Source organism: Loxodonta africana, chromosome 6 (genome assembly GCF_030014295.1).
Source record: "Loxodonta africana isolate mLoxAfr1 chromosome 6, mLoxAfr1.hap2, whole genome shotgun sequence".
Taxonomy (NCBI): domain Eukaryota; kingdom Metazoa; phylum Chordata; class Mammalia; order Proboscidea; family Elephantidae; genus Loxodonta; species Loxodonta africana.
The window spans coordinates 49740881-49764262 of NC_087347.1; the positions used below are offsets into that span (position 1 = coordinate 49740881).

The window sequence follows — 23382 nt, forward strand, 5'->3', positions numbered from 1 at the left end:
CCAGCTTCTAACCCCCTCTACCCTCTCATCTACCCTCCAGGCAGGAGATGCCAACATAGTCTCAAGTGTCCACCTGATCCAAGAAGCTCACTCCTCACCAGCATCCCTGTACATCCCATTGTCCAGTCCAATCCCCGTCTGAAGAGTTGGCTTTGGGAATGGTTCCTGTCCTGGGCCCACAGAAGGTCTGGGGGCCATGACCACTGGGTGTATTAACTTATTTTTAAATGATAACGGAAACTGTAAATATAATCTCTGAGATCTCTTATATAAGAATAGAGATATGGTCTTATTAAAAATCTATTGATAATCACTCGGAAGAGTATTTACAGGAAAACAGAAGACTTGCTATTTTCCAGGTGATTCTATCCCTAGAATCTTATTTTAGGGATTATCTATTAGGTGTTAGACTAGGACATTTCACTGAAACAAAATAGCTGTATCACTTAGTTTAGTACCTTGCTAATTGTTTTTTGATAATAATGTACACTCACTCCTCACTTATCAACATGGGTAGGTTCCAAAGACCAGGTTGTTATGTGAAAATCAGCATTATGCACAAGTGGAGGATGACCATTATCAGATCACAAAATGGAGGATGACTACATCATTACATCATTACATAACTGCAAAACCACTGAGAATCACAGCCCAGCCAAGTTGACACAAAATCTTAACCATCACCGCCAGCGTTACTTATGCCTCGCACCTCGGTGTTTGTTACTGCCAGATGTACATCACTGATGTGCAAAACAGTTGGATAGTAGGTTTTTTACTATTGTCATAAATGCAAAATGTCAGGTAACGAGATAGTCGATAAGTGAGGAGTAGGTGTACTTAGAAACATAACCAAGTATCATGCAACAGTATGTCCTATCATACAACAAATTAATATAAATTTATTGAGTGGAAAAGGGTGAAAGAGACAAAAAAGGTGGAGTGGTTCTGTACTGATATAAATGAGTTCATAAAAGGATAAACTCAGGTCCACAATCTTCAGCCCACATCAAAGGCTTCACATTTTGATAACGGTAGCCACAGGCCAGCCCTCATTGTTGGGCTCATGGAATCATGGAGGTGTAGACATAAATGGAGATGCTCCTCTGTCAAGGACATCACTTCCTCTCTACCTCAGAATGGCACTTCTTGGACATGAACCTAAGATTCTGTTTAGTCTCCCATCGATGTAGAGCAGACTGGTTGGGCATGACATCATGCCTTCTATCTCGGTCCTGTTGGAAAAAAAACACACCTAGCACTGACTGTTTAAGACTAACTCTGCAGAGCTGAGGGCCTGTTTTGTAGGAACTGTTTTGTCTCTATGTCATTTATTCATCAAGGTAGGTGGTTCTAATCGAGACAGTTTGGGAGAGGTAAAACTTTTAAAAATTTAGTTCATTGGTTTCCGGGTAATGGTTTAAACAAATCTAAAGATTAGTGGAGAGAGTAGCTGGATAAAGAGAGAACTTCTGTAATTAGAAATTCAAGAAGAATACAAATCTAAAATTGTTTAAGATAACCATGTCCAAGTAATTTACCTCTTCCTGCCACCTGTCTTCTCGGGGAAGCCTCTGCAACCGGTTTTTTGTCAGCTCAAGCTGTAGACCATCAAACCTGCACTTAAACCAGCGATGAGCTTCTTCTAGGTTAGCTGTTATCTGAACATATAAATGTGATTATTGAAAGCTAGGACAAAGCAACAGTCACAAGTTTTTTGTGTATTAGAGTTTGACTTTTTACCTGGATATTAAATATGTAACTTCTGACTGCAAGGCCCTTGCAACCTATTTGCACAATACACTTAACATCCTATAGATAAAAGAATAACTTCTGAATGAGACCTGCTGCTGTTTATGCATTTGTTAATATTTCCTGGATGTAAATTAGGTAAGAGAGGGCCCAGAAGAAAAATTACACGGGAAAAGTACAAAATGACATTGAAAATGGAAGTGTAGGCATGGAGGTCTCTTAAGAAAGTGGTAGCTCAAATAATATTTTAATTTGTGAACTCTGTTCTCTGAGACTAAATACTTCTCCAGTGTTCCTAAACTGTAAAGCCTAGCCTTCTCTGCTGTGCTTTATGAGTATACACGGATGAACTAAAAAATTGTACTGGCTAGCATAAGTTGTACTTATCTCCTTTATAATCAAATATTTTACACTTTTGCTCCTAATTACACACTTCCAAATTACCTTTGTTAGAGATCCAAAAACAGTCATATTAATAGTCTGCATTGGAAGACTACCTGGAATCAGTATTCAATTAGCTGACAAATATTTATTAAATGCCTAATGTGCCTGGCATTTTTCTACGTATTTGGTGTTTTTATAATGAGCTAACAGATTTTCACAAATAAAGTCACTTCAAGCCAGCTCTAGAATAAAAACTAAAATGATTGGTTCTCGCCTTTGATTACTTATGTTTCATGGACAGGGTTTTAGTTTTTTGATTCTGAAGTCTGAGAATGTGCCACATTTCTCCCTTGTCTGGTAGAAGGCATTTTTCCATGAGGACAGGTGCTTCATCTGGCTTGTTCACCCCACATCTCCAGCAGTTAGCATGGTGCCGGGCATATCAATAAATATGCGTGACTGTGTACTTATGTACTTACACTACTGTGTACTTGTCCATAGTAACCAGATACTGTGGGTATGATATAGTGAGACAAGAAATAGATCTCTGCTTTTCCAGTGCCATTAAACTGTTGGAAAGCTACAAAGCTAAAATATTTTCCACGTCTCTTTATGCATCCCGTTGATAGCTATACTTCCACCCCCAAACAAAACAAAACCCAAACCCACCTTTTTCCAGCATTCTTTACCAGGACTGGAGGGAAAGATACTCAAAATTGTACATCATGTCTCCTATTGTATGGCGAATGAGAAGGGAGCTAACATTTACTGAAACGTACTCTGAGCTATCAGAATAACAGAGTGGTAGGTATCAATATGAGTCAGAATCGACTCAACAGCAAAAAGTTTGTCTGTTTTTTAGGTATTAACTTACAGACTTTTAGAGATGCAGTAACTGGTGGGTTAAAGAAAGTAAATGTAACTTCCCTAAGGGTACACAGATAGTGTCACAGTTGGTATTCAAACTCAGGCTTGTTAGAGCCCTTGTTCTTTCCAAATACCACTCTGACAGCCATATTAGATCATGCAATTTAATGGCTGGCTGCAAAAGGGACAAATCATGATCAATAGCAGCAAGGTCACTGTGATACTTTAAGCTTAAGATTCTCAATTTTCTTATCTGGAAAATGAGGGCCGGTAATGGCAGACTAATATCCTTTTCAGCTCTAAAAATTTATGGTTTTAAATACTTGCCCTCAAAAGGGGTCATTTAAGATATTAGAACAGAGAAAGCAAGTCCACACATTAAACAGAGCCTATTTTATACTTTTAGCTATGGATATGAACAAAGAGTTGCTACTTTCCTCAGTTCATGTCAAATAATAATGCGTTAAAATCCACACACCTCAGGGTCTTCCACGTTTATATTTAGTGGCAGGGACTTGGACTATTATCTATTTATTCTGTTATCTATCCTGAGGACACAGAATCTTAAATCTAACATTTATTCTTTACAATAAAGACTGTAGTTAGTAAGTTATTGGTTCTTTCCTGTTACACTCCTGACAACTATGTTAATCAAGGATTTCATACTGACTTGTATGTTTCAGGGTGTTGTGTCTAAGGAAACTTGTCCAAGTCTTTATGTCCATGGGTCTGGCTCAATGGCTTACCTGTTCTGACTCTACACTGGCTTCTTTCAATTTATTCTCTGTTGCCTCTTTACATTTCTTCAGATGTCTGACTGTTTCTTCTAATTCCTAAAAATGTGATACAAGGTTTTTATAAACTTTCAATATACTATATGGAACAAAAAGCTTTAACATTGTCATATATGGGCAACCAAATTATAAAAGCATAACAGGATACTAACTTGAGGTGATACCAAAATAAAAGATAAAAACTGTTGAATTCCATTTGACCTACAATGTGTGTATATCCATATATAATTACAAATTTTGATGTATGGATTCAGCTAAGAAAAAGTGATTAAAATCTCTTTTTGGGGATGGGGGGATACTTTTCATAGCAGACAATGCATATTGGGAGACAGGAGCTCAATGATCTTTTGATGTCTCTTTTCAGTGACATAATGGTATGTTTCTTATTATGTTGGGAATAGCAAACAGTCCTATAACAGCACAGGTGCATCTTGCTATAGGGAAGAACCAAGAGGGTATAAAGGTCTTAAAAGACCATGAAATTCAGCTCAGAAGTCTTACTTAGTAACTGTTATTTTGCATATGTGATCTCTAACTGTTCTTTTAAAATGAATATCATTTTTATTAAATTGAAAATAGAGAACATTTGCCATATTCGTTATGGCTGCTAACCAAAAGGTCAGCAGTTCGAATCCACCAGGCACTCCTTGGGAACTCCATGGGGAAGTTCTACTTTGTCCTGTAGGGTTGCTACGAGTCAGAATGGACTCGACGGTAACGAGACTTATAGCTATCCTATAGGACAGAGTAGAACTGTCCCAAAGGATTTCCAAGGCTGTAATCTTTACCGAAACAGACTGCCACATCTTTCTCCTGCGGAGCAGCTGGTGGGTTTGAACCATCCACCTTTCAGTTAGCAGCTGAGCGCTTAACCGTTGTGCCACCAGGGCTCCTGGTCTTCTTCCTAGACACCACAATTGTAAACACTTAGCTAATATAAACAACTTGTAAATTTATATTTTCTTCTATTTAAAAAAAAAACCCGTTACTGTCGAGTTGATTCCAGCTCACAGTGACCCTATAAAACCTGGAAAATCCAGGCACTATAAGGCTGGGTTTTGGGACATGCCATTTGCTGACAGTTTTCAAGATGAATTTTAAGAAACCTTTACCTGGCACCGATTCTCTAGCTCCCGCCTTATCTTCCGTTCTGTCTCCAGCCGGACCTCTTGCTGTTTACTGCGTGCTGAGGCATCATATTGGCTCTTGGCCAGCAGCTGCATCTCTTTCTGTAGGTTGGTCATCTCAGATACAAATTTCTGGATACTCAACGCCTGGTTAGGCACAAAGAGGGAGATTTTCGGTGAACCTGTCCAAGTTTGAGATTCTGTGTGAATGGTAAACACAGGGTTTGTGGAAATCATCTACCTGTTCACAGTTCTTTTTCTGATATTGATCCTTAATTAGCTCCATTTGCCTCAATTCTTGTTCTATTTGCTGAAAGTACAGGTGGAAATAACATAAAAAGATAATCAGTGGAAAATTGGTTTCTTCTTTTTGCCTATAGGATGACAGACAGAATACCACATGAGACCCAAAGTTGTCAGTTCCTATTGGGCCCTCCTTTCCATCTAGCCAACTGACCCTTACAGAGCAAAGCCCAGTACAGTCAATGTGGAAGAGACAGATGGAGAGCCAGAAGGTGACACCGGCAGCTAATGAGAAACCATTTCCATATTACTATCTCCTGCTAAATAAGAGATAGTCCCCCCAAAGTTAATCTGCCCACTTCCTAGTTGTAGCTATAATTCCCAGAGCAACACATGCCGCTGTTAGTGCTCTGAAGCCTATCTTTCCCAGACATCACAGCTGCCTGTATCCTCATCAGATACTAAGGAAGTGAGGGGAGAGCTATGGTTTCTTGTGGTTTCTGATACAACCTTCATCCTCTCTATATTCTGAGCATTATTTGCCTTGGCTGACAAGTGGTGCTTAATTTGGGCCTTTTGGTTCTTTATTTTCTCCTTGTTACTGTTCAGTGTTTTCTCCAGCTCTGTTATTTTTTGTCGCAGCTCTCGGTTGGTCCGGGATACTTCAACTGATCTGTAGTTGGCTTCGTCAAGGGCTTTCTTCAGCTGTGGAACACAAAGGAAAAATTAGAACACTTTTACCTTCAAATAAGGAAGCTTATGTTTAGTTCTGTCACCATATTTTCTTTTCTTTGGATATTTCTTTTTAAAAAGAAGGTAAAGCAATAATAATAATGTCTGTTTAAGCAGACTTATGGCATAAATAGGTCAAGTGATTTTTGCAATTTTTAACACTAAAGAACAAAATCTTTCTTAGAGTAGATAAAAATGTAAATGTATATTCATCATTTTTTTTTTTTAAGTACATGGCTTTGGAGTCAGACAGACCTAAATTAAATCTCAGTTCTACCACTTATTAGCTGAGTGATTTTAGGTACTTCATGGAAGTAAATGAGGAATCAAGCTTTTAAACTTTTCATCTGAAAAGTGTACATAGCCTTCCACGCTAAATATGATAAACAGTTAAGTAAGATAATGTATAGAGTAAGTATAGGGTCTGGCACACAGTAATTGCTCAGTAATTATCATGCCATAGCTTTTCTCTTCCTGTCACTTGCCACCAATTGCCTGGAGAACTGAAAATAAATTATATGGTAGTTTATACAAATACTTGTCAGTTATTATCATAGCATATATTTTTATAATATTGCCATTTGATTTTAAGGGTCCTAATAAATTTTTCTAGTGGAGAAATATCATAGTGACTACTTAAAGAATTTTAGAGTCCCCCACATGCTGTTAAACCAGTGCTATTTAAAGTTTATGAAGACAGCTAAGAAGGGATAACCCATTCCCATTAAGTCTATTCCGACTCATAGAAGGGATCCTGTTGCCGTCCGAGTTGATCCTGATTCACAGAGTACAACTGCCCTGTAGGGTTTCCAGGGAGCAGCTGGTGGGTTCAAACTGCCGACCTTTTGGTTAGCAGCCAATCTCTTAACCATTACGCCACCAGGGTTTCCTGACTGCCACATATAGGAAGGCGGTATTCTCTATGGCTGGCAGTGTTCAGCATATCAAAGAATAAAATCAAGGCTGTTTGTACCTTTCTATACTAGCTCCTTCCTTCAAATCCTAACTTCACACTAGAGTTTTAGTCATTTATCACTACCCAACTAACTTCCTGTTAGATATTCCATTGTTACCTCAGTCACAGCTTTGCCTAAACCTTGGCAAATCCTAAAAACTGTCATTAACTTTATACTTACTATGTTCCATGCCCTTTGATAATTACATTACATATATTTTCCAATTTAATCCTCAAAACAAACTGGAAAGTAGCTGTGACGATCTCTATATTATGATTGCAGAAACTGAGACTCACAAGTTAAGTCATTTATATATCTATTAAATTAACACATAGCTAACAAGTGGAAGAGAACGTCCTTGGGTTGTGCAAAAGGTTAATATACTTGGCTGCTAACCAAAAGGTTAGTGGTTTGAGTCCATCTAGAGTTTTTAGAGGTACTTTGGAAGAGGAGGCCTGGTGATCTACTTCTGAAAAATCAGCCACTGAAAACCCTATGGATCACAGTTCCACTCTGACATACATGGGGTCACCATGAGTCAGAATCAACTTAACACTAATTGGCTTTCTTACTAAATGGCAGGCCAAAAAAAAAAAAAAACCCCAAACCTGTTGCCGACGACTTGATTCCGACTCCTAATGACCCTACAGGACAGAGTAGAACTGCCCCATGGGGTTTCCAAGGAGCAGTTAGTGGATTCGAACTTCTAACCTTTTGGTTAGCAGCCTGAGCTCTTAACCACTGCATAACCAGGGCTCCAAAGTGGCAGAACTGGGACTCAAATCCTGGTCTTTTGGGTCTGTGACACTCTAAAGCCAGGCAGGCTCTTAAACAATGCACCCAACACACCCTTGCAGCTAACTTTTCTGCTGATGTATCTCACTGTTCTCCTGGTCTCACAAGGTTACAGTTGTCATTGATCCTTGATAATAGGATTTCAAATTTTAAAATATTCTGAATAACTATCTCTGACTAAAGAAACAGTTTAATACAACTTTTTGTTTCCCAAGCATTTACTTTTTTTTTTAAATTTTTATTGAGCTTCAAGTGAACGTTTACAAATCAAGTCAGTCTGTCACATATAAGTTTATATACACATTACTCCATACTCCCACTTTCTCTCCCCCTAATGAGTCAGCCCTTCCAATCTCTCCTTTCGTGACAATTTTGTCAGCTTCCAACCCTCTCTACCCTCCCATCCCCCCTCCAGACAGGAGATGCCAACACAGTCTCAAGTGTCCACCTAATACAAATAGCTCACTCTTCATCAGCATCTCTCTCCTACCCACTGTCCAGTCCCTTCCATGTCTGATGAGTTGTCTTCGGGAATGGTTCCTGTCCTGGGCCAACAGAAGGTTTGGGGACCATGACTGTCGAGATTCCTCTAGTCTCAGTCAGACCATTAAGTATGGTCTTTTTATAAGAATTTGGGGTCTGCATCCCACTGATCTCCTGCTCCCTCAGGGGTTCTCTGTTGTGCTCCCTGTCAGGGCAGTCATCGGTTGTGGCCGGGCACCAACTAGTTCTTCTGGTCTCAGGATGATGTACGTCTCTGGTTCATGTGGCCCTTTCTGTCTCTTGGGCTCTTAGTTATCCTGTGACCTTGGTGTTCTTCATTCTCCTTTGGTCCAGGTAGGTTGAGACCAATTGATGCATCTTAGATGGCCGCTTGATAGCATTTAAGACCCCAGATGCCACATTTCAAAGTAGGATGCAGAATGTTTTCATAATAGAATTATTTTGCCAATTGACTTAGAAGTCCCCTTAAACCATGGTCCCCAAACCCCCGTCCTTGCTCCGCTGACCTTTGAAGCATTCATTTTATCCCGGAAACTTCTTTGCTTTTGGTCCAGTCCAGTTGAGCTGACCTTCCGTGTATTGAGTGTTGTCCTTCCCTTCACCTAAAGTAGTTCTTATCTACTAACTAATCAGTAAATAACTCTCTCCCACCCTCCCTCCCTCCCCTCCTTATAACCACAAAAGTATGTGTTCTTCTCAGTTTATACTATTTCTCAAGATCTTATAATAGTGGTCTTATACACTATTTGTCCTTTTGCCTCTGACTAATTTCACTCAGCATAATGCCTTCCAGGTTCCTCCATGTTATGAAATGTTTCACAGATTCGTCACTGTTCTTTATCGATGCGTAGTATTCCATTGTGTGAATATACCACAATTTATTTACCCATTCATCCATTGATGGACACCTTGGTTGCTTCCAGCTTTTTGCTATTGTAAACAGAGCTGCAATAAACATGGGTGTGCATATATCTGTTTGTGTGAGAGCTCTTATTTCTCTAGGGTATATTCCGAGGAGTGGGATTTCTGGGTTGTATGGTAGTTCTATTTCTAACTGTTTAAGATAACGCCAGATAGATTTCCAAAGTGGTTGTACCATTTGACATTCCCACCAGCAGTGTATAAGAGTTCCAATCTCTCCGCAGCCTCTCCAACATTTATTATTTTGTGTTTTTTGGATTAATGCCATCCTTGTTGGAGTGAGATGGAATCTCATCGTAGTTTTAATTTGCATTTCTCTAATGGCTAATGATCGAGAGCATTTTCTCATGTATCTGTTAGCTGCCTGAATATCTTCTTTAGTGAAGTGTGTGTTCATATCCTTTGCCCACTTTTTGATTGGGTTGTTTGTCTTTTTGTGGTTGAGTTTTGACAGAATCATACAGATTTTAGAGATCAGGCGCTGGTCGGAGATGTTATAGCTGAAAATTCTTTCCCAGTCTGTAGGTGGTCTTTTCACTCTTTTGGTGAAGTCTTTAGATGAGCATAGGTGTTTGATTTTTAGGAGCTCCCAGTTATCTGGTTTCTCGTCATCATTTTTGGTAATGTTTTGTATTCTGTTTATGCCTTGTATTAGGGCTCCTAACGTTGTCCCTATTTTTTCTTCCATGATCTTTATCATTTTAGTCTTTATGTTTAGGTCTTTGATCCACTTGGAGTTAGTTTTTGTGCATGGTGTGAGGTATGGGTCCTGTTTCATTTTTTTTGCAAATGGATATCCAGTTATGTCAGCACCATTTGTTAAAAAGACTATCTTTTCCCAATTAACTGACAAATATCAGCTGCTCATATGTGGATGGATTTATATCTGGGTTCTCAATTCTGTTCCATTGGTCTATGTGTCTGTTGTACCAGTACCAGGCTGTTTTGACTACTGTGGCTGTATAATAAGTTCTGAAATTAGGTAGAGTGAGGCCTCCCACTTTCTTCTTCTTTTTCAGTAATGCTTTACTTATCCGAGGCTTCTTTCCCTTCCATATGAAGTTGCTGATTTGTTTCTCCATCACAGTAAAAAATGACATTGGAATTTGGATCGGAAGTGCATTGTATGTATAGATGGCTTTTGGTAGAATAGACATTTTTACTATGTTAAGTCTTCCTATCCATGAACAAGGTATGTTTTTCCACTTAAGTAGGTCCTTTTTAGTTTCTTGTAGTAGTACTTTGTAGTTTTCTTTGTATAGGTCTTTTACATCTTTGGTAAGATTTATTCCTAAGTATTTTATCTTCTTGGGGGCTACTGTCAATGGTATTGATTTGGTGATTTCCTCTTCGATGTTCTTTTTGTTGATGTAGAGGAATCCAAGTGATTTTTGTATGTTTACCTTATAACCTGAGACTCTGCCAAACTCTTCTATTAGTTTCAGTAGTTTTCTGGAGGATTCCTTAGGGTTTTCTGTGTATAAGATCATGTCCTCTGCAAATAGAGATACTTTTACTTCCTCCTTGCCAATCCGGATGCCCTTTATTTCTTTGTCTAGTCTAATTGCTCTGGCTAGGACCTCTAGCACAATGTTGAATAAGAGTGGTGATAAAGGGCACCCTTGTTTGGTTCCCGTTCTTAAGGGAAATGCTTTCAGGCTCTCTCCATTTAGAGTGATGTTGGCTGTTGGCTTTGTATAGACGCCCTTTATTATGTTGAGGAATTTTCCTTCAATTCCTATTTTGGTGAGAGTTTTTATCATAAATGGGTGTTGGACTTTGTCAAATGCCTTTTCTGCATCAATTGATAAGATCATGTGGTTTTTGTCTTTTGTTTTATTTACATGGTGGATTACATTAACATTTTTTCTAATATTAAACCAGCGTTGCATACCTGGTATAAATCCCACTTGGTCATGGTGGATTATTTTTTTGATATATTGTTGAATTCTATTGGCTAGAATTTTTTTGAGGATTTTTGCATCTATGTCCATGAGGGATATAGGTCTGTAATTTTTTTTTGTGATGTCTTTACCTGGTTTTGGTATCAGGGATATGGTGGCTTCATAGAATGAGTTAGGAAGTATTCTGTCATTTTCTATGCTTTGAAATACCTTTAGTAGTAGTGGTGTTAACTCTTCTCTGAAAGTTTGGTAGAACTCTGCAGTAAAGCCATCCGGGCCAGGGCTTTTTTTTGTTGGGAGTTTTTTGATTACCGTTTCAATCTCTTTTTTTGTTATGGGTCTATTTAGTTGTTCTACTTCTGATTGTGTTAGTTTAGGTAGGTAGTGTTTTTCCAGGAATTCATCCATTTCTTCTAGGTTTGCAAATTTGTTAGAGTACAATTTTTCGTAATAATCTGATATGATTCTTTTAGTTTCAGTTGGGTCTGTTGTGATATGGCCCATCTCGTTTCTTATTCGGGTTATTTGTTTCCTTTCCTGTATTTCTTTAGTCAGTCTGGCCAATGGTTTATCAATTTTGTTAATTTTTTCAAAGAACCAGCTTTTGGCTTTGTTAATTCTTTCAATTGTTTTTCTGTTCTCTAATTTATTTAGTTCATCTCTAATTTTATTTTTTGTTTTCTTCTGGTGCCTGATGGATTCTTTGGTTGCTCACTTTCTATTGTTCAAGTTGTAGGGACAGTCCTCTGATTTTGGCTCTTTCTTCTTTTTGTATGCGTGCATTTATCGATATAAATTGGCCTTTGAGCACACTTTTGCTGTGTCCCAGAGGTTTTGGTGGGAAGTATTTTCATTCTCATTGCATTCTATGAATTTCTTTATTCCCTCCTTAACGTCTTCTATAACCCAGTCTTTTTTCCGCAGGGTATTGTTCAGTTTCCAAGTATTTGATTTCTTTTCCCTAATTTTTCTATTATTGATTTCCACTATTATGGCCTTGTGGTCTGAGAAGATGCTTTGTAATATTTCGATGTTTTGGATTCTGCAAAAGTTTGTTTTATGACCTAATATGTGGTCTATTCTAGAGAATGTTCCATGTGCGCTAGAAAAAAAAGTATACTTTGCAGCAGTTGGGTGGAGAGTTCTGTATAAGTCAATGAGGTCAAGTTGCTTGATTGTAGTAATTAGGTCTTCCGTGTCTCCATTGAGCTTCTTACTGGATGTCCTGTCCTTCTCCGAAAGTGGTGTGTTGAAGACTCCTACTATAATTGTGGAGGTGTCTATCTCACTTTTCAGATCTGTTAAAATTTGTTTTATGTATCTTGCAGCCCTGTCATTGGGTGCATAAATATTTAATATGGTTATATCTTCCTGATCAATTGTCCCTTTTATCATTATGTAGTGTCCTTCTTTATCCTTTGTGGTGGATTTAAGTCTAAAGTCTATTTTGTCAGAAATTAATATTGCTACTCCTCTTCTTTTTTGCTTATTGTTTGCTTGATATATTTTTTTCCATCCTTCGAGTTTTAGTTTGTTTGTCTCTCTAAGCCTAAGGTGTGTCTCTTGTAGGCAGCATATAGACGGATCGTGTTTCTTTATCCAGTCCGAGCCTCTCTGTCTCTTTATTGGTGCATTTAGTCCATTTACATTCAGCATAATTATAGATAAGTATGTATTTAGTGTTGTCATTTTGATGCCTTTTTATGTGTGTTGTTGACAATTTCATTTTTCCACTTACTTTTTTGTGCTGAGACTTTTTCTTTGTAAATTGTGTGTTCCTCATTTTCATAGTATTTGACTTTATGTTTCCTGAGTTGTTACGTTTTTCTTGGTTTTTATTTTGAGTTATGGAGTTGTTATACCTCTTTGTGGTTACCTTAATATTTACCCCTATTTTTCTAAGTAAAAACGTAACTTGTATTGTCCTATATCGCCTTGTATCCCTCTCCATATGGCAGTTCTATGCCACCTGTATTTAGTCCCTCTTTTTGATTTTTGTGATCTTTTTACATATTGACTTCAATGATTCCCTGTTTTGAGCGTTTTTTTTTTTTTAATTTAATCTTATTTTGTTTTTGTGATTTCCCTATTTGAGTTGATATCTGGATGTTCTGTTCTGTGACCTTGTGTTGTGCTGGTATCTGATATTATTGGTTTTCTGACCAAACAATTTCCTTTAGTATTTCTTGTAGCTTTGGTTTGGTTTTTGCAAATTCTCTAAACTTGTGTTTATCTGTAAATATCTTAATTTCGCCTTCATATTTCAGAGAGAGTTTTGCTGGATATATGATCCTTGGCTGGCAGTTTTTCTCCTTCAGTGCTCTGTATATGTCATCCCATTGCCTTCTTGCCTGCATGGTTTCTGCTGAGTAGTCTGAACTTGTTCTTACTGATTCTCCCTTGTAGGAGACCTTTCTTTTATCCCTGGCTGCTTTTAAAATTTTCTCTTTATTTTTGGTTTTGGCAAGTTTGATGATAATATGTCTTGGTGTTTTTCTTTTTAGATCAATCTTAAATGGGGTTCGATGAGCATCTTGGATAGATATCCTTTCATCTTTCATGATGTCAGGGAAGTTTTGTGCCAGCAGATCTTCAACTATTCTCTCTGTGTTTTCTGTTATCCCTCCCTGTTCTGGGACTCCAATCACATGCAAGTTATCCTTCTTGATAGAGTCCCACATGATTCTAAGGATTTCTTCATTTTTTAAAATTCTTTTATCTGATTTTTTTTTCAGCTATATTGGTGTTAATTCCCTGGTCCTCCAGATTTCCCACTTTGTATTCTAATTGCTCGAGTCCGCTCCTCTGACTTCCTATTGCATTGTCTAATTCTGTAATTTTATTGTTAATCTTTTGGATTTCTGAATGCTGTCTCTCTATGGATTCTTGCAACTTATTAATTTTTCCACTATGTTCTTGAATAATTTTTTTGAGTTCTTCAACTGCTTTTTCAGTGTGTTCCTTGGCTTTTTCTGTAGCTTGCCTTATTTCATTTCTGAGGTCATCCCTGATGTCTTGAAGCATTCTGTAAATTAGTTTTTTATATTCTGTATCTGGTAATTCCAGGATTGTATCTTCATTTGGGAAAGATTTTGATTCTTTAGTTTGGGGGGTTGTAGAAGCAGTCATGGGCTGCTTCTTTATGTGGTTTGATATCAACTGCTGTCTTTGAGCCATCACTAAGATATTGTAGTGATTTATTCTATATTTGCTCACCGAGTCTTATCTTGTTTTGTTTTCTTTCAGTATACATAGATGGGCTACTAGATTGCGCTGCCTTGATTGTTGTAGCCCTTGACTCACTTATGACCTATTACCAGCTGGTTTGGGCTGTTACCAGATATATATGCCTGAGTCCATTCACTATTCTTGAGTAGAATCTGATTTTGGGTCATCAAGTGTGTGATGCACACTGTCACCTATCCACCTTGAGAAGTAGTGGTGATAGCTGTGTGCACCAGATTCTAGTAGCAGCTGGGGTTCACACTCCGGGGGGGCAGGATGCTGACAGGCTTCCCCCAAGTGTCAGTGAGGTAGGTGTGTCTCTATTCCTAAAGCACCTTGGTGGGTGGGCTCTGCAGCTGTACCTTAGGCCCCCAATGCAAGTACCTCTACAGATTGGTAGGTGTCACCCTCCTTAGACCCCTAAGGCAGGAGGCTAGGTGGTCTGGGGGGAGCTTCAGCCCTCAGTTCCCTATTGTGGGTCAGTGAGGGCTCTGTTGAATATGCAGAGATATCAGACCTGGGAAACTTGTCTTTCCAGTAAATCCGCTAAAACAAATGCAGTCAGATCCCTATCAGAAATGCCTTTGCATTGTAATAGCCACCTTGTTCCCTGTAGGGATGAAAGCCCGAGACTGTGGATCACATATGCTTGGCTGGAGCTGGTTCTGTGTTTTTAGTCCAATTAGGGAAGGATTTTTGGTCCCTGGGTTTTTTGTGGTTGCTTCTCTCAGGCCAGAAGAATGGGTTAGGAAAAGACCAAAAAAAAAAAAGGAAAAGAAAAACCGCGGAGCAGTTCTCCCTGTGGCTCAGGAAATTCCAATGTTAATGAAGCCACCTGGGAAGGGGAGGGGAGGGTTCAGAAAAACAGGAGAGAGTAGCACCCTGGAATATAGACAAAGTTACTTATTTTGCTTGTTATCTGAGATTCCCGAGGGGCGTGTAGCCTGTGTGCACTGGCCGGGTAGAGATTGCCCCCGAGGGTCAGGCCCGCGTCCCGAGCTCGCGCTGTCTCAGAAGCCGCGGTCAGTTTCTCCGCTGCCAGTCCAAAGCTCAGCGTCAAGGTCCCCCGGCTGGGACGCTGCACTCCCGGCACCAAAAACAGTCGCTGCCTCCTGGTGACTTCTCCTCCTGCCAGCCGCGTCACCTCGCCGCCCCATGTGGACCAGCTGGGCCCCCTCCCCAGGTCAGTTCAGGGGGCTGGGGCTGCGCCCCGTGTTTGCACCATCACAGGATGTTGTGCTCAGCTCCCCTGTGCCCAACCCAAAGCCCTGCGCCAAGGTTTCCTGACTGGGACTCTGGCTCCAGGCTCCGAAAACAGTCGCTGCTTCCCCATAGTTGTTCGTTCTCGGTCTCTGTCATTCAGGTCAACTCTTTAAATCTGTGTTTGTTGGTCAGGGTTCGTAGATTGTCATGTATGTGATCGATTCACTTGTTTTTCCAAGTCTTTGTTGCAAGAGGGATCCGAGGTAGCATCTACCTGGTCAGCCATCTTGGCCCCCTCCCAGCATTTACTTTTTATAACACATTTACATAGCGTATTTCAATTTACAAAATTCTTTTATGTACCATTAATTTTCATCAGCTGCTGCAGTCTGAAATTGATCGAACATGCAATGAACATGCATTGATAATTACTGGCGTTGGAACGCAAAAGTTGGAAACAAAGAAGAATGATCTGTAGCTGGAAAATATGGCCTTGGTGATAGAAACAATGCCAGAGATCGAATGATAGAATTTTGCAAGACCAACGACTTCTTCATTGCAAATACCTTCTTTCACCAACATAAACAGTGACTATACACATGGACCTCACCAGATGGAACACAGAGAAATCAAATTGAATACATCTGTGGAAAGAAACAATGGAAAAGCTCAATATCATCAGTCAGACCAAGGCCAGGGGCCGACTGTGGAACAGACCATCAATTGCTCATATGCAAGTTCAAGTTGAAACTGAAGAAAATCAGAGCAAGTCCACAAGAGCTAAAATATGACCTTGAGTATATCTCACCTGAATTTAGAGACCATCTCAAGAATAGATTTGACGCATTGAACACTAGTGACCGAAGACCAGACGAGTTGTGGAATGACATCAAGGGCATCATCCATGAAGAAAGCAAGAGGTCATTGAAAAGACAGGAAAGAAAGAAAAGACCAAGATGGATGTCAGAGGAGACTCTAAAACTTGCTCTTGAGCATCGAGCAGCTAAAGCAAAAGAAGAATTGAGGAAGTAAAAGAACTGAACAGAAGATTTCAAAGTGCATCTCGAGAAGACAAAGTATTATAATGACCTGTGCAAAGAGCTGGAGATGGAAAACCAAAAGGGAAGAATATGCTCGGCATTTCTCAAGCTGAAAGAACTGAAGAAAAAATTCAAGCCTTGAGTTGCAGTAGTGAAGGATTCCATGGGGAAAATATTAAACGACGCAGGAAGCATCAAAAGAAGATGGAAGGAATACACAGTGTCATTATACCAAAAAGAATTAGTCGATATTCAACCATTTCAAGAGGTGGCATATGATCAGGAACCAATGGCACTGAAGGAAGAAGTCCAACCTGCTCTAAAGGCACTGGCGAAAAACAAAGCTCCAGGAATTGATGGAATATCAACTGAGATGTTTCAACAAACAGATGCAGCAGTGGAGGTGATTACTTGTCTATGCCAAGAAATATGGAAGACAGCTTCCTGGCCAACTGACTGGAAGAGATCCATATTTATGCCTATTCCCAAAAAGGTGATCCAACCGAATGTGGAAATTATAAAACAATATCATTAATATCACAGGCAAGCAAAATTTTGCTGAAGATCATTCAAAAATGGCTGCAGCAGTATATTGACAGGGAACTGCCAGATATTCAGGCCGGTTTCAGAAGAGGACGTGGAACCAGAGATATCATTGCTGATGTCAGATGGATCCTGGCTGAAAGCAGAGAATACCAGAAGGATGTTTACCTGTGTTTTATTGACTACGCAAAGGCATTCGACTGTGTGGATCATAACAAACTATGGATAACACTGCAAAGAATGGGAATTCCAGAACACTTAATTGTGCTCATGAGGAACCTTTACATAGATCAAGAGGCAGTTGTTCAGACAGAACAAGGGGATACTGATTGGTTTAAAGTCAGAAAAGGTGTGCATCAGGGTTGTATTCTTTCACCATACCTATTTAATCTGTATGCTGAACAAATAATACGAGAAGCTGGACTATATGAAGAAGAACGGGGTATCAGGATTGGAGAAAGACTCATTAACAGCCTGTGTTATGCAGATGACACAACCTTGCTTGCTGAAAGTGAAGAGGACTTGAAGCACTTCCTAATGAAGATCAAAGACCACAGCCTTCAGTATGGATTACACCTCAACATAAAGAAAACAAAAATCCTCACAACTGGACCAATGAGCAACATCATGATAAAAGGAGAAGAGATTGCAGTTGTCAAGGATTTCATTTTACTCATTTACATTTCATCCACAATCAACAGCCATGGAAGCAGCAGTAAAGAAATCAAAAGACGCACTGCACTGGGCAAATCTGCTGCAAAGGACCTCTTCAAAGCGCTGAAGAGCAAAGATGTCACCCTGAAGACTAAGGTGCGCCTGACCCAAGCCATGGTATTTTCAATCACATCATATGTATGTGAAAGCTGGACGACGAATAAGGAAGACTGAAGAAGAGTTGACGCCTTTGAATTGTGGTGTTGGCGAAGAATATTGAATATACCATGGACTGCCAAAAGAACGAGCAAATCTGTTTTGGGAGAAATGGGGCTAGAATGCTCCTTAGAGGCAAGGATGGCGAGACTGCATCTTACATACTTTGGACATGTTGTCAGGAGGGATCAGTCCCTGGAGAAGGACATCATGCTTGGCAAAGTACAGCGTCAGCAGAAAAGAGGAAGATCTTAAACGAGGCGGACTGACACAGTGGCTGCAACAGTGAGCTCAAGCATAACAACGGTTGTGAGGATGGCGCAGGACTGGGCAGTGTTTTGTTCTGTTGTGCACAGGGTCACTATGAGTCAGAACTGACTCTGTGGCACCTGACAACAACAACACCATTAATTGAATTTGATTGTGTGAATGGTCTCTTTGTCAACTGCAATTGCTAAATGTACCAAATCTGGCAAACTACCAGCCACCCACTCCCCAACCAAGTCTTGAATTATGCTAATTCTTCCTTTCCTTTGGTTACAATATAACATTTAGCCTCTGGTGATTGTTCTATTAAAAAGGCTCTCTCTGATTTAATACTTACTTTCAACAGAACTATTTGCTTGGCCTTAATCATCTAATGCCCAAATCAACTGTTACAGTTTTCTTGAGTTTCCATTTCTCCTGCTTCCCTACCTTTTTGCCTATCTTACACTGCTGTCAGATTAACCTTCCTAAAAGTGTGCTTATATCACTCCTCTGGTCAGAAATCTACAGTGTTCCATATTTACTTAATAGATCACATGTTACATTCTGGTAGTCAAGGCCATCTACCAGCTGGTCCTATCAAACCAACACACCCCTTCTCTGGCATTTCCCAAACTCTCTGCTCCAATCAACTAAGCCTCCTTTTCATTTGCTCGCATATCCTGTTCATTTTTGCAACTGAGCTTGTTCATCCTCTCATATGAGGTGTCCAGTCCTGTCATCTCTGCCAGCCTTAATCCTATACTTTCATTAATCTTCCTTTCTATCACCCAGCCAGCCTACAATGAACTTTCCTTACTTCGAATTCCTTCAAAATTGTATGCAGCCTCTAGCAAACCAAGAAATTTCCTCTTCTGTTTTCCCTACTTTTCTCGTTCCCAGAATGGAGATCACAATTAAACAAGGATTCATTTAATGCAGACCAGAGCACAGACCTTATCTTCTTCTGTTTTCATATGTACCTCTCAGGAGGAGGTAGATGAATAATGGGTGCTAGTTAAGTGAATTAAGGAGACAGGTGGCCTTATGTCGTTCTTTCAGATGGCAGTCTATTTATTCCTCTACCAGGCTTGGTTACCACTCTAGGATCTTAAACAGAGAGCTTGCGTATCAGAAGTTGCTTTCCTGTGTGTCATTTTACAAACAGCACAGGATGGCTCACTCACATCTGATTTGCTGGTCAGAGAACCAGTGCAGCCATTCTCTGAAATCCCTTAGTTGGTTCTGAGAGCATTCACTTTGAGAGAGACATCTGTGCCACTTGACTCCATACCTCAGTCGTTTCCCGCTGTGCTGCTTTCTTTGCAGTTTCTCTCTCAGTTTGAAACTGCTTTCTTAGAGCTTCTATGCGTTCAGCATGTAATTCAGCTTCCATTTTGGACTCCTCAGCCATCCGTTCCCTGTTTTGAAGAAGGCAGATGATAAATCAACTTTAGAAATCATCTCTGAAGATAAAGATTCAGAGGGGAATGTGTAAATTTCCAAAGGTGTGGGATTTATAAACGAGAAGCAGATCAGTCACCAGGTGAACCTCACTAATCTGGAGCCCATTAACAGAAGATAAAAAATGTGCTGTAGCTTTTAAAAAAAAAAAAAATTCATTTTATATAAAGAGATTCAACCAAAGAGTGAAAAACTATATCAAGGAAAAATATTAGAGGAGGCAGTTCTACTATAAGAGATATTTGTCTTATTTGGTTGTCTCTTTTTGCTATCACGTATTTACTGCTGAAGTTTTAACTTCAAATTTTATTGTTTCCTTACCTATAAAGTGAGAGCCTTATAGTAAATCAGCACTTTTAATTTGGGTTCTTTGGTCAGGACCCATGGATAGACTTCTAAGGATGCCCGAATTCCCTGGGATGATAAGCAAAATGTAGTGTGTTTGTGTGGAAGTGTCCATAGATCTTGACTTTTAAAGGGATATGTGACTCTCAAAAAGGTAAAAAAGTAATGGATTTAAACAATTGCTAGTTTTTCCAACTTTAACAAACTCTGACCTAGCTGACAAAGACTTAACATGTGACTACTTCATGAGTTATCAGCGTTTTTCAAAGGGTAGGAGAAACCTGCCCTGCCATTGAAATCTCTTTCCTTCTCCCCCTCTATCCTCCTGACCATCTTTTGCTCTGTTGTAGATTATATGCCCATGTCCCCTGAGTGTTTCTAAAATGCCTCTGCCAATGGATTCAGCTTGTTCACTTGACAGCACTGGCTTCTGTAGATGAGACTTGCAAGGTGGTAACTGCAACTGTTGTCCTCCCTCCCCCTCAACCAGTACAGAATATCAATAAACTTCGACGTATCACCTCTATAGAGTTGCTGACACCTGGCCCAAAGGCATGTGGTGAAGCATGGGGGCATGGAAGATCCTGAAGTTGTTGGAGAGAATTATGGTTTGTTATTTATTACATTCCCACACTCCTTCCCATTATCCACCCCATTCTAAAAAATGGTCAAAAAAACAGGGAGACATATAAAGGGAAAAAAACCATTATTTGTTTTTGTACAGTATCTTGATTTTCTTAATACAATAACCCTATAATTTGCCTTTAAATTTACTGTGTTCATTACAGCAAAGTAATTAAGACTGAGTTTTGGAGTCAGCCTACTGCTGCCTGGATCCAAACCCCAGCTCTAACGAGATGTGTGATCTTGGGTATGGTATACCATCTTTACATGCCTGTTTCCTTATCTGTAAAATGGGAATAATAACAGTACCCACCATCACTGGGTCAAATATGGAAATAAGACACAAAGGAAATAGCACATGTGAAGTGCTCAGCACAGTACCCAACACATTGTGAGTACATAATAAATGCTAGCTGCTATCATCATCATCATAATTGTCATCATCATCATTTAGTCCTAAAAATTCTAATTTCCTCTCTTCTCAAGCCTCTTCTCGCCCTGCCCCATACATGATACTCCTATTTTCTTCTAAGGAAAATATTAGACCATCCAACATCAGCTCCCTTAACAGCCCCTCTGAATAGTCATCCATTTTCTTCTATTTCCCTCTGGGCTTAAAGGAAAAAATGTTCAACCTCACTTTCAATAACTCTTCTATATACACTCTCTTTTTTTATTCTCCAGTTCAACTGGTTTATTTGTCCAGTTCCTCCCATCCTAAAAATGAAAGGAGCAGAGTAACTTTCCTCACGCTATGCCCTGAGCTGCCATCCAATCTTCTCTCCCATTACGAATGTCCTCCTTGTCTGCCGTTCCTCATCAATCTCTGACTAACTCCTTGTTATCATCTATAGTCACAGAAATTGGCCATCTGGAGGATTATCAGTAGACACTAGTTGCAAAATCCAATGGCTTTTTCTTTGGACCTATTCCCTTTGACTCTCTGCAGCATCTGACTCACTCATTTTTGCCCCCTGATTCTTTCTATAACTTCCTATATGCTCCTTCTCTGGCCCCTGTACCTTCATCCTAATGTAGTGAATTCCCAAAGTTCTGACCTTGGCTCTCTCTCCATACTTCTCCCATGGAAGTCTAACCCACGCCAAGGCTTTAACTCCCACCTTTATAGAGATGAACTCCAAAACTCTTTTCAGAACTAGTCCTACAATTCTAATAGTCTACTAAATAATTCCACCTCAAACTCAACATGTTGAAAACATAACCTCCCAAACTTTGCTTTTTCTTCCTGTGTGTGTACTAATAAGTATAATTTTGTGTATAATTTCAAGAGGTCCCTAGATCGCAGGTAAAGAAGCATCATTCATCTTTAATGATAATACCAACTATTATAAGCAGTGGCATAAATGTAAATTCTCAACCTCCAAGCAAATGTTGCAAGGAGACCTCTGACTTCACCTCATCCTTTTCCTACAAATGAGCTTGCCGAGAAATTTTTGGCAGTAATGGGAGAGACTTCATCTGGTGGTCACCTAGAGAATTTTTAAGGTTTGGAACAACTAACAATTGTCTAAACCGTAACTACCTAAGCTGGTTTTGAAAGGTTTTCAAATGACAATAACAACTACTATATAAACACAACTTTGTTTCAACCAATATTGAGTAGCCTTGAGCTAGTAACATTTCACCAGACTATAAAATTTGCACAGATCATATATATGAAAAATACCCTCTTTCTGATCCAGCTTTCACCTTTCTCCTATATCAACGTATTCACTAATGGAAAAGAATAAAGAGCCATGCACGCGTTCTATTTCCAAAGCTTGGCAGAAACATGTAAGTGTCCCTTCCAACCAGTATCTTTAAAATTTGGCCTACTTTCACGTAAGAAGAAGCTTGGTACTAGATGAGGGAAGAGCTGGAAAGGAGAGCCAAATGAGTATACCTCAGCCAGCTAGTATCTGCTGCTGCTCAGCCAAGCCTAGTTGCTTAACATGGTTCTGCTGGAAGTACTATTCCAAAGTAGAAAAAAAAAAAGGGTTTAACTAGCTAATGTGAATGAGCCAAACTTACTCTCACAGAGGTTCTTCCCTAATTTCACTGTGACTACACTGCCCTTACTTGAAAGTTTCCAAATTCTGTTGCTCAAGCTCTTTGCTTTCCAATTTCTCTTGAATGTGATCAAGCTTTGCTTGCAGATGATTATTTGTCTGGAGAGATTGTTCTAGGCTCATAGCCAGTTTTCTGTTGTCTTCTCTAGCTATATCTAGAGCTTTTTGTAGAGGCTCCATCTGAAAGAGAGAAAAGTGTTTCAAACTCCCCTGTAAGAGAAACAAGAGTCCATAACACTGTACATTCATTCCTTTCACTGTATCAAGTAATACTGAAACAACATTTAGTTGGAACCAGAATCAAAAACTCCAGATGCCTGAAATATATATGTGAGAACTTATTACAGACATTGCTTAGGAGACTCTTTGAAGGCAATTAGGAAGGATATGCTCAATTGGTCACTAGAGAGCTATGCAAAACAGAGTTAATTTATCCTAATTAAAAGAAATTTTTAACTAGTTAAAACTTCCCTCCTTGATCCTCTGACCTTCTGGTCCCATTTCCCAAGGAGAGAAGAACTGACAAATGTTCCTTGTATAATCTTACAGAAAAAGCTTATTTATATGAAAAATCCATGTGTATTTTATGTGGGTGTGTGTGTATGTATAAAATATATTCATGCCTGTGCATAAACCCACACACATACCTGTGTATGTCTCCTTATTAATTGTGGGATCACTCTAGCTACTTCTGACTGAGTTAAAAGTTATTTTCTAAGTTCTTTAAGTTCTACAATCATTTATGCATTGATATATGAAAAGGACATAGACCATGTG

The 23382-nt window shown here is 39.4% G+C and overlaps 1 protein-coding gene across 2 annotated transcripts in view; it reads right to left on the bottom strand.

The window, feature by feature from the left end:
* Positions 1–849: 849 nt before the first annotated feature.
* CCDC150 (coiled-coil domain containing 150) overlaps positions 850–23382 on the bottom strand; it is a 91527-nt gene continuing 68994 nt past the window's right edge. Inside the window, exons 21-28 of one of the 2 annotated variants that reach the window (XM_010602641.3) lie at positions 22616–22785; positions 19398–19524; positions 5675–5869; positions 5163–5231; positions 4907–5068; positions 3747–3833; positions 1539–1658; positions 850–1232 (exon numbers count right to left, since the gene is read on the bottom strand). In XM_010602641.3, coding sequence (XP_010600943.3) covers positions 1116–1232; positions 1539–1658; positions 3747–3833; positions 4907–5068; positions 5163–5231; positions 5675–5869; positions 19398–19524; positions 22616–22785 — 1047 coding nt within the window. In that variant the 3' untranslated portion in view covers positions 850–1115. The remainder of the gene's footprint in view (positions 1233–1538; positions 1659–3746; positions 3834–4906; positions 5069–5162; positions 5232–5674; positions 5870–19397; positions 19525–22615; positions 22786–23382) is intronic. The other variant, XM_023542637.2, reaches the window with a different exon arrangement.